Here is a 15,263-nt window from a genome sequence, read left to right on the forward strand (position 1 = left end):
GTTCTGAAGGCTGGGAACTGCAAGATCAAGGAGATACATCTGATCAGTCTTCTTGCTTATAACTTGGTGGAAAGCATCACACAGCGAGGGAGCAAGAGAGCAAATTGATGGCCTCCAGCCCTTTAATTCACTCATAAGGGAGGAGTCCTCATGCCCTAAGCATCTCCCAAGAGGCTCCGCCTCCCATCACTGGCACTGGGGATTCAGTTTCCACCTCGTTTTCTAGGGGGCACATTGAGACCATGGCGAGGGACATCCTGCATGACCATGGACATCCGTCATGGATGGGCCAGGCTTCACATGGTTCAAGGATGCACCTGGCCCCTGAGACTGGAGGGAAATTAGAACAAACACATGCAGGGTCTAACTGGGGATCAGGGTAGCAGCAGCCAATCCAGCCCAGCAGAGGCCCAAGTTTCCCTGTGGGAGGTGACACACCCACAGGGCCTTACTGGACAGTGCTATAAGTTGCAGGTGAGGCTTGCAGTCCAGACAGAAGGAACAGAGCAGGGAGACCACCCAACGTGTGCAGTGAACACCAGTGTGGGGCTGCTGGGGCAGGGAATGCTGAGGTGCGAGCCTGCGGGAGCCTGGCTGTGGAGGTCAAGGGCTCGCCCTGTCCTGTGCAGAATAGTGCAGTGGCTGAGACCTGCACACTGAAGCCGGATTGGCCAGGGTTTGAATCCAGCTCTGACCAAACGCAGATGTTGTCTCTGCAAGTCTTTTAACCTCTTAACTTCTCAAACTTACTTTTCCCATCTGTAAAGTGGGGAGAATGGGAGCTGCCGCAGGGAAGAGAGGTGGGCAGTAGATACGGAAGCTCAGCAACCATGCCCAGCTTTAACTTAGCCCAGCCCTGACCATTGCAGGTGCATGGGGAGTGAACCAACAGATGGAAAATATGCTCCCCCCCCCTCTTTCTCATGACCTCTCAAATAAAAATTAATTTTGAATAAGATTGAAATACCAATTAAAAAAATGCCAAAGGAGTGCCTGGTGAGGTCATGACAACAGGGGAGAAAAGAAACTTGCTCTTCAAGGGCTGGCTGAGCAGCTCTCAGAATAAGCTAAAGTCAGCCTGACCTCGGCACATCTCTCCAGGGAGACTCCGTGGCCAGAGGAGCTGCCTTCACAGCAAGGGCAAGAAGATCCCAGCAGACGCTGCCACCTGGAGGTGCAGAACAGCAGCTCCAGGATGTGGGTCAAGGCCAGTCACCTCCAGGGCAATGGGCCGGGGGCCAAGCATCATGGAACTGTCTGCATGCATGTGGGTGTTTGCTGTGCCCCTGGAGGAAGCAGCCCTGAGGCTGTTGGGGTGAACTATCTCTGGTGGCCACTGAACACTGCACCTCACATCTACCTTAGTCATTCGATAATGACAGAGTGCCTTCTGTATGCACAGCCCTGTGTCAGGGGACATGGGACAGAGTAGAATACGTCAGTGTTGAGTGTGGCACATTTCTTGCAGAGGACACAGGACTTAGAGATGTGGCAAGTAACTGGATAGATGGGATGGGACAGCGCTGAAGTGCTTCAGGCAGTACATGAGGAGGTCTCTCCATGCTCTTGCCTTCCCCAAGTCTGTTTGTAACACAAAGTCCCTGAACAGGCCATCAAGGAGGGAGGCGCCTTTCTCCGAAGGGAGGAAGGAACCTTCACTGTGATAGGACCTTGACTAAACAAGTTCAGAGTCGGTGAACTCAAGGGGCTTCCATAGCCTAGACAGCTCATGGCAAGAGCCTCGGGTGATTGCCTATGCCATAAATAAGAGTGCCAATTGTTAAATCTACAATGGGAGTCACTGGGTATAGTATCCCCACGTAGGATCTCTGTCCTTAATGTGGTTTACTATGAAACTTAAAGACAACACTACTAGTCGAACAATACCCTATACCTTGTGCGGTTGTGTGAGGGCAGCCTGTTGAAATCCTTGCTTAGTATATACTAAATTGATCTTCTGTATATGAAGGTAATTGAAAATGAAACTCGACGAAGGGCGGGATGGGAGAGGGGAGGGCCACGGGAGGGAGGGAGGTTGGTGGGGGGAAAGCCACAACAACACAAAAGTTGCACTTTGTAAATTCACATTTATTAAAAAATAAAAATAAAAAATAAAAAAAAAAAACACAAAGTCCCTGAAGAACAGAAATACTTTGAGGGAGCCTTTCATAACTAAAGATCTGAATAAAAAAAAAAAAGGTTTACAGGAAGTGAGAAAACCCAGCCAGCAAAGAAATCAGAGGGAATAAAAGGCTCAAGTTAGGGTAGACAGGGTCCAGAGAAAGCTGACCTTTTTTTTTTTTATCATATTAGACATTGGGGAGGCAAGGCAGCTATTATTTTTTTTTAGATTTTTAGAATTTATTTGAAAGAGTTACAGACAGAGAAAAGGTTCAGACAGACAGACAGACAGACACACACACACAATCTTCCATCTGTTTGTTCACTCCCCAGATGGCCACAATGGCCAGGGTGAGGCCAGCGGGAAGCCAGGAGCCAGGAACTTCATCAGGGTCTCCTACATGACTGGGCCATCTTCCACTGCTTTTCTCAGGCCATTAGCAGGGAGCTGGATCGGAAGTGGAGCACCCAGGTCTCAAACCAGCGCCCAGGTGGGATGCTGGCATTGCCGCCGGCAGCTTTAACTGCTGCTCCACAACACTGGCTCCAAAGCAGTTCTGTAGCAAACAGTGAAATGCTGGAGGCAATGCTGTGCAGAGCCCTGCGTCCCCATGCCCGCCCCCGCCCCCACAATACAGCACTCACCACACCTCGCTGTCTTTATTGGTAAGTGTGGCACCTCACCTCCCCCAGACCACAGAGGTGTGCTTGCCACAGGAAGCCCAGTGCCCAAACTGGAGTAGGTAACAGATGAGTTTGAATGATGAAAAATACTGACATCTGAAATAGAATTGAAGTCAAAGAAGCATTAAAAAAATATAAAAATAACACACAAGGAGCTGAGGGAGGTGTTCCATCCTCATTTAAAAAAATAAAAACCAGAAAACACGTGGCAGGCATTTGGCCTAGCAGTGGACACCCACATCCCACATCTGAGCACCTGGGCTCGAGTTCTGGCTCCAGCTCCTGACTCTAGCTTCCTGCCAGTGTAGACCCTGGCAGGCAGCAGTGATGGCTGAAGTAGCTGGGTTCCTGCCACCCACGTGAGAGACCTGTGAATTCCTCCTGGCCCCCTGCATTGACCTGGTCCAGCTCTGGCTGTTGTGGGCATTTAAGGGCTGAGCAAACAGATGGAAGCACACACCCACTCTCTCTTCCTGTTCTCTGCCCCTCAAAAATTTTTTTAAAAAATTTTAAATGCCAAGATAAAATTATGATCATATATGCATTTATTAACAGTATCTGAAGTTTTTCAGACTAATAGTGACAAAAGTATGGGGAAAACAGTTTTTATTTTTTTTTTTTTGAACATATACCCACAGTTTAATGATTATTTCTGAGATAAAATTTTTTCTCTGTGTGTGTGTGTGTGTGTGTGTGGGTATGTGTTTTTCTCCCCCAAATAAAACATGAATATATTGCCTGGGCTCCTTCTGGTTACATCAGGCTTCAAGGAACTCATTAAATGACTGAAAAAAGGGAAATTCTTGAAGTCAAGCAATCCAGAAGTGTTAAAGCAGATTAGAGTCCTTCCCATCTACAGAGTATAGATATATATTTTACCCTCTCCTATTTACCGAAAGGTCTTTGATATTTTTGAAATGGACATTAATTTCTACACATGTGTGAGCATGAACAAGCACACATCCTGTTTACTTGTTTCTTTGTACAATTTCAGAGAGCAAAAGCAGTGTTTTTAAGATGGAAATAGAAAAGGCCATTAACTTCCTAAACTTTTTAGTTCACTCCTAGTATAGCAATTCTCAAATTATATCATAGTTTAGAAGGTTTTACAGAAAAATGGACAACTTTTGCTCAGGAACAAAAGCAATGCCTCATTTTGATGGAAAAATTAAATTTCAATCACTAGATGATATTTATAGTACCTGTTAATGATGAGGAATTTTCTACACACCAACAAGAGAATTAAATATACTGTTTGAGTACTCGTTATAGCATTAAGCCTCAGTGTACAGCACGTTAAGGACAGAGATCCTACATGAGGAGTAAGTGCACAGTGACTCCTGTTGTTGACTTTACCAATTGACACTCCTGTTTATGGCATCAGTAATCTCCCTATGCACCAGTTATGAGTTTCCAAGGCTATGGAAGCCCCTTGAGTTCTCCGACTCTTATCTTGTTTAGACACGGTCATAGTCAAAGTGGAGGTTCTCTCCTCCCTTCAGAGAAAGGCACCTCCCTCTTTGAAGACCTGGGGAAAACAGTTTTTAAAAGCCCAGGATAAGGGTCCTGTGCTGTGGGGTAGCAGGTTAAGCTGCCACCTACAGTGCCAGCATCCCATATGGGTGCTGGTTCGAGCCCCAGCTGCTCCACTTCCAATCCAGCTCCCTGCTATGGTCTGGGAAAGCAGTAGAAGATGGCCCAAGTCCTTGGGCCCCTGTACCCACATGGGAAACCTGGAAGAAGCTCCTGGCTCCTGGCTTCGGATCAGCCCGCTCAGGCTGTTGCGGCCAATTGGGGAGTGAACCAGTGGATGGAAGACCTCTCTCTCTCTCTCTCCCTACCTTTCCATAACTCTGCCTTTCAAATAAAAGAAATGTCTTAAAAAATCAGGATAATTGTGGTATAGCATATTCCTCTTAGATTAAGGAGCCAAAAATAATGACTGAATGAATGACTCAGGAAAAGGAAGGTTTATTATTCAAACACGAGGTGGGAAATGACTCAGCTGGGGTGGTGACAGGAGCCATGGAAGGCGGGGGAGGGGGTGGATACTACATTCCTTGACAGAAGCTGACACCCGATTGGCTGCAGGGAAAATGGGTTGATTGGAAGATGCATCTCAGACTTCAAGGCTTTGAGGACTGAAATGAGGCCGCACCCGTGAGTAGAACTTATGTTTTAAAGTAAAGTAAGAGATGGCTGGAAAGGCCATTGGCAGTGCTGTGACCTTCAGATCCTGCAGCAGAGTTGCAGAGTTTTGTAGTTAAAGGTTGTGCAATCCAATTTCTCAGTATATATGTGAGGAGACAAGAGCCCAAAAGGCTGAGGGGATTTGTCCAAGGCTTCCTAAGACAATTGTCCCTCAGTATCCATAGGTGATCTGTTCTAGGACCACCCCCACCCACAGGACCCCCAAATCTGTAGATGTTCAAGTCCCTACTACACAAGGGCACACTGTTTGCATATACCCTGAGCACACCCTCCTGTGTACTTTAAATCACCTCTAGTTGACTTGTAATACCTAGTACATGGTAAATTCTTATAAATAGTCTTTTAGGGAACACCAATCAAGTAACAGTCTACACATGTTCAGTAGAGATAATGTTTTTTCTGATGTTTTCCATCAAGCTGGTTGAATTCAGGGACACAGAACCTGCAGATGTGCCACCTGCAGGTATGCGGAGCCAACTGTAAGGCCAATAAGAGAGCCAAGGCCGAACTGATGGGCAGTGAAGGCAGGACAAGACAGCATCAGGATTGGGACTTCAGCTGATCACCCAGGGAGATTACCCAGGAGTGGGGATGGCCGCAGTCAGGAGAGTGAGAGGGAGGCAGGCAGCCGTGACCGTGGCAAACACAATTACAGCTCAGGCTTCCTGGGTGCTCAGTGTTGCCTCAGGCCCTGTTCTAAGTGTGCTCATAAGGGATATTTAATCCTCTAAGACCTTCAGAAGGTAGTGCCTCCTGTGCTCTATTTTGTAGATGAAGAGCTAAGGCACAGAGGAGAGAAGTGGCATGCCAGAGATCACCCAGAGGGCAGTGGCCGAGGCAGGATGCAACCTTGCACAAATTCACAAGACACAGCCTTTGGTCGGGACAGAGGTAGGGGTGGAGGAGGAACCAGAGTCAGTGAAATGGCTGGAGAAGGATCAGCCAGGGCGGTGTGAGAGGCGCCAGCGTCACAGGAGACGGAGGACACAGCTGAATGCAGGTGAGAGCCTGGCCCTCCATGTGCAAGGCGAGAGTCCGGCGTACCCAGCTGTTGCTGTGCCCGGCACCTGCATGCTGCCTGCTGGCCCCATTCCTACCCCTGGGTGAAGTGCATCACAGGAGCTGCCTCTCCAAGTGGTCAGGGTTGTGGATTGATGTCTAGCTGGAAGCGCCTCTGTTCCAAGGATGTCAGGTCTACGGCTCTTCTAGTGTTTTATGTCTCCATCTAACACAACATTTAGAAAATCCGTGGGGACTGGCTGAGAGGCAGGTCGTCCACAAAGGTGCCTGTGCCTCTCCTGGTGCCTGTGGTACCAGTGGCTCAAAGTCGCTGCAAAGGAGGTGGTCCGTGCCGTAACACATACTACAAGCAGTGCCTTCCAGCTTTCTTGTATCAACCACGGATTGACCAAAATCTTCTGAGGATATTCTAGCCGTTTTGTGTGTTCAAGGATTCAGATGGCATCAATCTCATTGTTAAAAGCAGATGCAAATGTAGTTTTTCATGGATATTTGATTAAATATGTGCATTTGCTGTTCTGTGTTAAAATTGAGACTTTGATTATTATAAGCACCTCTATTATCTTGACTTAATAGAGTTGGCCCAAATAGTAGACTTCTTGTATTTATACAGCATAATTTTTAAAATAATATCTGTGATACAGTCAGAGATTGAAGGTATAGAATCAGAACTTTAGGTGGGAAGTCAGAGATGGTTTTAACAAATTTCCTTACAGAGCAGGAGGCGGAGGTGCAGGAAGGAAAAAGCACTGGCCCAGAGCTCCTGGCTAGTATCTGAAGACAGAAGTTGAACCATAAAACTCAGGTTTGTGGTTGCGGCTTAATTGACTCCCAGGCATCTCAAAAATCACATCACGGTTTTGTTGAATTTCAGACTGAGTATTGCTAGAATTATCTTTATAATTCATTTTAAAGTAGATGAATATCAGTTTGGTTTTCTCTTAGTGAGCATGACAGACTAACATCTATAAGCAGTCTAGCACGATTTGAGAATTCCAGTTTTTAAGCTTTGTCATCTGTGATAATTTGAATAACTGCAAGGGAATCTGTGGTATAACTGAGCAAGGATGTGTTTTTCCTTTTCCTGCAAATTTCAGTTATCTTTGACATCTTTTTTTATGTGAGCTTTAGATTCCTCTAAAATTATTCTTCATTTTTACTAGGAAATTTTCCAGGGGGAAAATAGTAGGTTTTTCTCTAATATTTTAAAGGGGATAATCCTCTTAGGCAATCAGAAGCTTTTTCAGCGTTAACCCTGAGATGTTGTTGGCAGTTTATGTAGCTCACAGTGAGGTAATATGCTGAAATGTTTCCTCATGCCATCTGCCAACAGCCCTTTTATGACAAATGCACACTGATCGAGGGTTGATACGTCACCCATTAGCGTACGACCGTCTCTGGTGGTATGAAAGTAAACAGGTCCAGGCCTGTTGAGGCGCCCACGTTCGGACAACACGACATGACACCGGGCATGTGCCAGCTGGTTAAACTGTCATTGGCTAACGAGGGTTTGTTAAACAAACAGACTCCTTAGAATTTGCACCTATAGCATATCCATCGATCGACTTTCGGAATCTTAACCAATTGTAAGCATTTTAATGCATTCTCAGATTTTTCTTCTGGGCAGCAGCCCTGGGAAGCTGTGTGTGAAGTTCTGCTTGCAATGACTTACTCAGTTAACCAGCAGCTCGGACGGAAGACTCTCCCACTGGCTCTCAGACACTAACTCCTCCTGCTTCCCTTCCTGCCTGCCAGCGGCTGCTCCATCTCCCTGGTGGTTCCTCTGCTTCCTCTGATTAAGCAGACGCAGTCCCTCCAGGCCCACACCTGGTGATGGAGCGACTGAGTTGACTCAGGCAGGACTCACACCTGCGGTTCAAACACTTAGAATGTTCCATGAGTCACGTTTCCCTCTCGGCTTCCTTACAAGTTCCCAGGAATAGAAAGGAGTTGACAGGCACCAGGCAACCGCGGAGGGTGTGGTGAAGGGTGAGTTTCACAGCTGCAGAGAGCTGAATTGTGTTCCCCCAACAAATGTGCCCAAGTCCTGACCGCCAGCACCTGCCAATGGGACCTTATTTGGAAACAGGTCTTTGCAGATGTACACACGACGTGAGCATACTAGAGCAGAGTGGGCTCTAAGCCAACGTGACTGGTGTTCTTCTAAGAAAATGAGGACTGGCACAGACACACAGAGAGAAGAAAGCCACGGGAAGACAGAAACACGCAGGGAAAAGGGCAGGAGGCAATGGGGGCAGACATTGGGGGACGCAGCTACAAGCCAAGGAACACCAAGGGTTGCTGCTGGCACTGGAGGGAAGAGAAGGGCACATAGCAGGTTCTCCCCTAGAGCCTCCAGGAGGAGGCAACCCTGCTGAGCCCTACATTCCAGACTCCAGACTCCAGGACAAGAGGGAACAAACCTGTTGTTTCAAGCCACCGAGCTGGTGTTCATGGGTGACAGCACCACAGGAAACTCACCGTCCTCCAGTTGGCACTGCTGAGGTGTGCCACCAGCAGTGACAGCCCCTCCTGGCCTGCATGCCCCACTCCATGTCCCTGGTGGTGTGGGCGCAGGGTGGATGGTGAATCTTATGCCTTATGCGGTACACTGCCACACCAGCCCGCACTCGGAAACTCTGGCTCAAATTTCCTGCCTGATAACCCCCGCTACCGAATTCTTACCAGACTCTTCTGAGACAGTTTTTTGGGTTCTCTGGAGTCACTGTCTGGCCCTGCTGAGATCAGGTTTGTCACCTACACTCGTGTGACAGAGGCCTCTACCTGGCAATGCCAAGCCCAGCCCACTGAACCAAACCTCTTAGCAACACGGCATTTGCTTAAGTCTGAGTTTGCTACTCAACTCCAGATATTGGCATTGGACTGCTCTATGGGCCCCTGGGCAGCCCAGTTCTCAGGTCAGGCTGCCCACCCTGTCTCCGTCACACACCCAGTCAGGCCCTGCCACAGAGGATCAGTGCCCCCCGCTTCCAGCTTGCCCATGTAAGTTAGGGTTCAGGCCCAAGGATTTCTCATGTTGTTGCACATTGCCCTTGCTGATGGTGCCAGCTAACCCTGGCACAGGGATGGAGCCCATGGCCAAATGCAAATGATAGGCGCTCATCACAAGGAGTCTTGGGAGAGGAACCTGAGAGCTGGGTCACGTGTGCTCCACGTTCTGTAGTGTGGCTCATACCACACTGGGGTCCCATGTGGGAGCAAGGCTGCTCCTGGCCTAAGGCAAATGGTGACCTGGCCACCCAGGCTCTGCCTGGCTACTCTGAGCCTGAAGGGACCAGTCAGCCCACCCACCATAGCCTGAGGCCAACACAGGGCATTCCTTGGCCCTGTGAGAAGTAATAACAACCAGCATGCGGATAGAGGGCGTCTTATCCTCCCCACAACAGCATGGGACAGGCTGACCCCTCTGAACTCACCTGCACTGCCCACTGTCCCTGTCGCACTCGGGGGTGGCAGCAACAATGGTGCCCCTCGTGGAACAGTTGCAGCCTTCGCAGCCGGCCAGGGGGTGGAAGCTGAAGGAATGCATCTCACATGCCTCACACTGGGGTCTGATTGTGCGAGGAGGGCAGAGGCACTGCCCCGTTGTCTCTTCACACAGGCGCTGGCCACAGTTGCACGCTGGGCAAGAGACAGACGATATCAAGTGAGGGTCAGGCACTGCCCAACCTCCAGCATAACTGTACCAACAGCCAAGACTTCTAGAAGCTTCTGAAGGATCTGGGAGAGATGTTTCATTCCCTTTCACTATGGACATTTGACTGGTTGATCTGAAAGGCCTACTTCTCAAATGTGCACAACGAAGCTCACTCAGTGCCCACGGCTGTGGTTGCTGAGTGAGGTACAGGCCTATCAAGTGGCAGCAAGACAGATACTCAAGGGAGCTGACCTAGCAGCTGTCATGTGCCAGCCTAGTGGGGGCAGGGGCTCCAGTTCATCAGAAGGTTCTAGAAGTCAGCATGCAGCGGATGCTCCCTGAAGTGGCCCCACAGCCTGCCCCTTGTTACCGTCCCCAACCAGTGCGCTGCAAGTCCAGAGCCTGGGGCCACATGGCACAATACAGCAGCATCAGTCTTCCTCCTTAGGCAAAAAACTGATCACCAGGGGACTAAATCTGCACACCCACAGTCCTCACTGCCACCAGGTGACATGGGCTGACCCTACGCCTCGGACTGCAGGACAGTTCTTAGATACAGGTCCAAAGGTTTCTCGCCCAGTGACTAATGCACCTGTGTGAACTTGACTTTCCCATCTTCACTGAGTTTCAGTTGCTCAGTTGGGGTTTTAGGTAGGGGACTGTGCTGCCCAAGACTCTGACGGTTTCAGATTTTCATGCTCACTACACTTGTGTGACAGAGGCTTCTATCTGGCAATGCCAACCCAGCCCACTGAACCAAACCTCTTAGCAACACGGCATTTGCTTAAATCAAAGTTTGCCACTCAACTCCAGATATTGGCATTGGACTGCTCTATGGGCCCCTGGGCAGCCCAGTTCTCAGGTCAGGCTGCCCACCCTGCCTCCATCACACACCCAGTCAGGCCCTGCCACAGAGGATCAGTGCCCCCCCCCCCCCGCTTCCAGCTTGCCCGTGTAAGTTAGGGTGCAGGCCCAAGGATTTCTCACATTGTTGCACATTGCCCTTGCTGATGGTGCCAGCTAACCCTGGCACAGGGATGGAGCCCATGGCCAAATGCAAATGATAGGCGCTCATCACAAGGAGTCTTGGGAGAGGAACCTGAGAGCTGGGTCATGCACACATCCGTAAACACATCCTCAGATGCTGGGACACACGCACTTACGCTTGCAGCGTGGGAATCCGTAGTAGCCCATGGCACAGCGGCTACACTGCCGCCCGATGACGTTGGCCCGGCACGGGCACTGCCCACCTTCGGGGCTGCACTGGGGGCTGGTGGCCCCAGCGGGGTGGCATTCACAGGGCAGTGCACCATTGTGGTAAAAGGCCACCAGGGACCTGGCGGAGTTCCTACAGAACTCAGAGGCTGTCTTGGGACTGCGGAGGTAAAAACAATTCCCAGTGAGCCCCAGGGTTTGTGCCCAGGAACAACCCAGCCTTCCCCTGCCCATTCACTCCACCTAGCAGTGTCTTTCTCTGGGGTCTGAGGAGCAAAACACCCACCCTGGAATCGGCCCATGAGGATTACTCTTTCCCCCGCCCATCCACGCCAGGAGAAGACACCAGGAATGCTCAGTGGGAAATTCTGGGGCCAGAATCAAAAGGGTGAAAATACACCTCTAGAATGAACTACACTATATGAGTTACATCTCAGTAAAACGGCTATAAAAAGAGTACCCCACTGGCACAATAAAACAGCTCATAAGATGATAATGAGAATTGCCAATGCTTACTGAATGCTGTGTCTTGGAGGCTGTATCTACATCTCACTTCACCTTACAACCACCCAACCAGTTAGGCTGAAGCCCCATTTCACAGATCAGAAAGCTGAGGATCCCAGAAGTTCAGCAGCATTCCCAAAGCTGCACAGTGGTGGTGTGGCCGAGAAGCATTCAAATGCACAGCTATTGGATTTCAGAGATTGTGCTCTTAACAGATGCTGTACAGGAGGCATCTTCTCCTGGGGTTCTGGAGCACCTGAGTTCCTCAGGAAACCTACGGGGAGGTGGGGGCACCCATGGAAGAGAATGGTAGGAGCCAACATGAAGGGCTTTCCTGGACACGAGGAGACAGGGCAGGGAGGGTGAGTCTCTGGACGCCCCAGGCTCAGTCCGATGAGAATAGAGATCAAGGCTGGTGTCTTTCCCAGGGAAGGTGCCCTGTGTGGTGTCTCTGAGGCATCTGCATTGGTACACAGACAGCAGCAAACAGGAAGAGACCCTGCCCTGGGTGGGAAAGCTGAGTAGAGTCAGTTGGTCCCAATGGTGCATGGCAAGGCCTGTCCCAGCAGGATGGACCATTCAGGGAGAGAACGGCTCCCTCCTCAGACCTGCGGCTCAGCACCACTCCTCCGGCTGGCCAGAGGAAGGGGACAGACCCAGGCCCAGTCCCTGTGAACCCTGTTCTTGATGGAAACACACGCCTCATGCATGCAACAGCCTTCCCACCAAGCGAGACTTACTCAATATAAAAGCTGTTTCCTCCACAACTGGTGACAAACTCAGAGGACCTGTCCACTGTTTTTTTGTGAAGTATTTGGTAGTCGTAATTCTCTGCAGGCACCACCAGAACACGGACCTGAAAGAACACATCAGCATGGGTTTGGATGTCCAATGGCCAAGCCTGCCTGTGGCTACCCATTATACTTTCTCATCACTAAGGTTGATGTCCTTTAATATCAAGCCCAAGACTTGGGGGCAGGCGCTGTGGCATAGCAGGTAAAGCTACTGCCTGCAGTGCTGGCATCCCGTATGGGCGCTGGTTCGGGTCCTGGCTGCTCCACTTCCGATCCAGCTCTCTGCTATGGCCTGGGAAAGCAGTAGAAGATGGCCCAAGTCCTTGGGCCCCTGCATCTGCATGGGAGACCCAGAAGAAGCTCCTGGCTCCTGGCTTTGGAGCAGTCCAGCTCTGGCCATTGCGGCCACTTGGGGAGTGAACCAGCGGATGGAAGACCTGTCTCTCTCTGCCTTTGCCTCTCTGTAACTCTGCCTTTCAAATAAATAAATAAATCTTTAAAAGAAAAAAAGACAAAAGGAAGTGGGGTTTATGGGAAAACAATCACAACAGCAAGTTTATAGCCAGGATAAAGACTTGATCCCTGTGGCTGTGTAGGAGACCACAAGTGCCAGGCAGACCCCTCGAGGCACCTGCTAGGAGGAGCTGCAGCCTCACCTTTTGGCTGAGTTGGAGACCTTGGGGTGTGCAAGTTCTGTTAGGATGGCCAGGGTCCCACGTGACCCATGCCTAGGATTCCCCTGGATCTGCAGGAATTGTGGTTTTGTATGTTTAAAGGTAAGCAAAGAGAAGCGGCAGAACCTAAAACCAGAGCTTGCCCATGAAGTTAACATCAGACCTAGTATTCTACCATGAACAACTGTGGCTCCAGTCTTTAAGAGTGCAACTTGGTTCTCCCTATACCTGCATGAATCTGGCCATGCCAGGAACGAATGCCATGGGAAATCTCCAACCTCTCTGTGAAGTGTTTGCCGAGTGCCTATACATATGCTGAGCCCCGTATGTCAGGTAGCATCCCAGGCACAGGGGACACAAACAAATGTACTCAGGTTCCTGTACCCTGGGAAGAGCTCTGCAAAATCCTTTGGCCTGGCTCTGCCAAGGCAACTGTGAGTGGGACTCAAAATTCAATAAATCTTGGCCGGCACCGCAGCTCACTTGGTTAATCCTCTGCCTGCGGTGCCAGCACCCCGGGTTCTAGTCCCGGTTGGGGCACCGGGTACTAGTCCCGGTTGCCCCTCTTCCAGTCCAGCTCTCTGCTGTGGCCAGGGAGTGCAGTGGAGGATGGCCCGAGTGCTTGGGTCCCTGCACCCGCATGGGAGACCGGGATGAAGCACCCAGCTCCTGGCTTTGGACCGGCACAGTGCCGGCCATAGCAGTCATTTGGGGAGTGAACCAACGGAAGGAAGACCTTTCTCTCTCTCTCCCACTGTCTATAACTCTCTCTGTGTGTCTCTCTCTTTCACTGTTTAACTCTGCCTGTCAAAAAAAATTCAATAAATCTATAGCAGGCTCATTTGTAAGCTGATCATTTTGTGTGGCCCAAGAATGATGTTATCAACATCCACATAGATCTTGGCGGAATAAAAGGTCCCCCACCCCTGAGTCATCACTGCTGCTTCCCTGGGTTGGCCTTAGCAGGAAGTTGGAACTGGGAGCAGAGCCAGGGCTCAAACCCAGGCACTCTGACATGAGAAGTGGGCGTCCTGACCAGTGTCCTAACTGCTAGGCCAAAGGCCCGTCTGCTCCCTTAATTGCCATATGCGTTTTCTGTGTGGAAAAGAGAACTGTAAAGTTGAAGCATTTTTTTTTCTATAATTACAGCTTTAACGCCTTGGAGGAATTGTTGCTGTGAGCCAGCCAGCCAGCCAGCCAAATGGCCAAGCAGGGCAGCCCTAGGCAGAGGGATGAGCAGGACGCACCAACACCAAGGACTTTCCTTCTGGAACCTTCACGGTCACAGCCACCTCAGGCTCTGAGATGTCCAACTCCACCTGGCCTCCTGCGATCACCTGGTCACGGCAGCAGAGCACATGGGGGCAAAAGGCGGCACTGAAGGAGCCTGCACAGAGAGGAGGGTCTCTAATCACAAGACTGCAGGAGTGCTGACCGCAGCTGGCGGCGGCTCGGGGCCTGCGCGCGGGAACTCGCCTGCGCGCGGGAACTCACCTGCCCAGGGCTGTCCTCCATCCACCAACACCTGCGCGGGAAATGCTGGGTGCTCTGCTTGACAAAAATGGATGACAACGACGTAGCGGCCTGCGTGTGGCACAAGTCCTCTCAGGGTCACTTGGCTCTAGGAGGGAAAAAGAGGGAAACCATGCCCCCAAACCCTCAGTCTAAAGAGCTAGGGATAATCAGAATCACATACTTAGAGGTTAATAATGAAACAAGCGGGCATTGACCCAGGTGAAAGGACAACCTATATTCCCACAGTAGCCTTCACATGAACGTTGATTTGTAATCTCAATTGAAACAAACCAGATGCCTCTTCCAGAGGGAAGGGACCAACTGTGGTGCGCCCCCTGTAGGCTGTTGAAGGAAATACAGTTTTGTTAATCACCTTCGACAATTGTTCGCCAAAATTTCCCAAACATATAATCCAGCAATCATCCTCCTAGGTACGAGCCCAAGAGAAATGAGTACTATATTTGCAAAAAGGCTGCATAAGGATGTCCCTGGAAGCACTACTCATAATAACCGTATGATACAGAATATGGCCTTGTGGCCGGCATTGAGGCATAGTGGGTTAAGCTGCTGCCTGCAATGCCAATATTCCATATGGGTGCTGGTTCGAGTCCTGGCTGCTCCACTTCCAATCCAGCTCCCTGCTGATGGGCTGGGGAAACAGTGGAAGATGGCCCATGTACTTGGGTCCCTGCCACCCACCTGGAAGACCCAGATGGAATTCCAGGTTCCTGACTGAGCTGGCCCAATCCTTGCTGTTGTGGCCATTTGGGGAGTAGGCCTGTGGATGGAAGGTATCTCTCTCTCCTTCTCTCTCTCTCTGTCTCTTCCTCTCTTTCTCTCTGTAACTCTTCCTTTCAAATAAATAAA

General features: G+C 50.2%; 1 protein-coding gene across 2 annotated transcripts in view; it reads right to left on the minus strand.

Annotated features, from left to right (window-relative positions):
• The window catches only part of LAMA3 (laminin subunit alpha 3), a 256,090-nt gene that overhangs the window by 89,910 nt on the left and 150,917 nt on the right, over window positions 1-15,263 (minus strand). For both annotated transcript variants that reach the window (XM_008261146.5, XM_051851337.3), the window contains 5 exons: window positions 14,376-14,502; window positions 14,129-14,268; window positions 12,154-12,269; window positions 10,858-11,069; window positions 9,474-9,678 (listed from right to left, as the gene is read on the minus strand). In XM_008261146.5, the coding sequence (XP_008259368.3) occupies window positions 9,474-9,678; window positions 10,858-11,069; window positions 12,154-12,269; window positions 14,129-14,268; window positions 14,376-14,502 (800 nt within the window). The remainder of the gene's footprint in view (window positions 1-9,473; window positions 9,679-10,857; window positions 11,070-12,153; window positions 12,270-14,128; window positions 14,269-14,375; window positions 14,503-15,263) is intronic.

This window comes from Oryctolagus cuniculus, chromosome 10, assembly GCF_051225735.1.
Source record: "Oryctolagus cuniculus isolate XC-2025 breed Fujian yellow rabbit chromosome 10, ASM5122573v1, whole genome shotgun sequence".
Lineage (NCBI taxonomy): Eukaryota > Metazoa > Chordata > Mammalia > Lagomorpha > Leporidae > Oryctolagus > Oryctolagus cuniculus.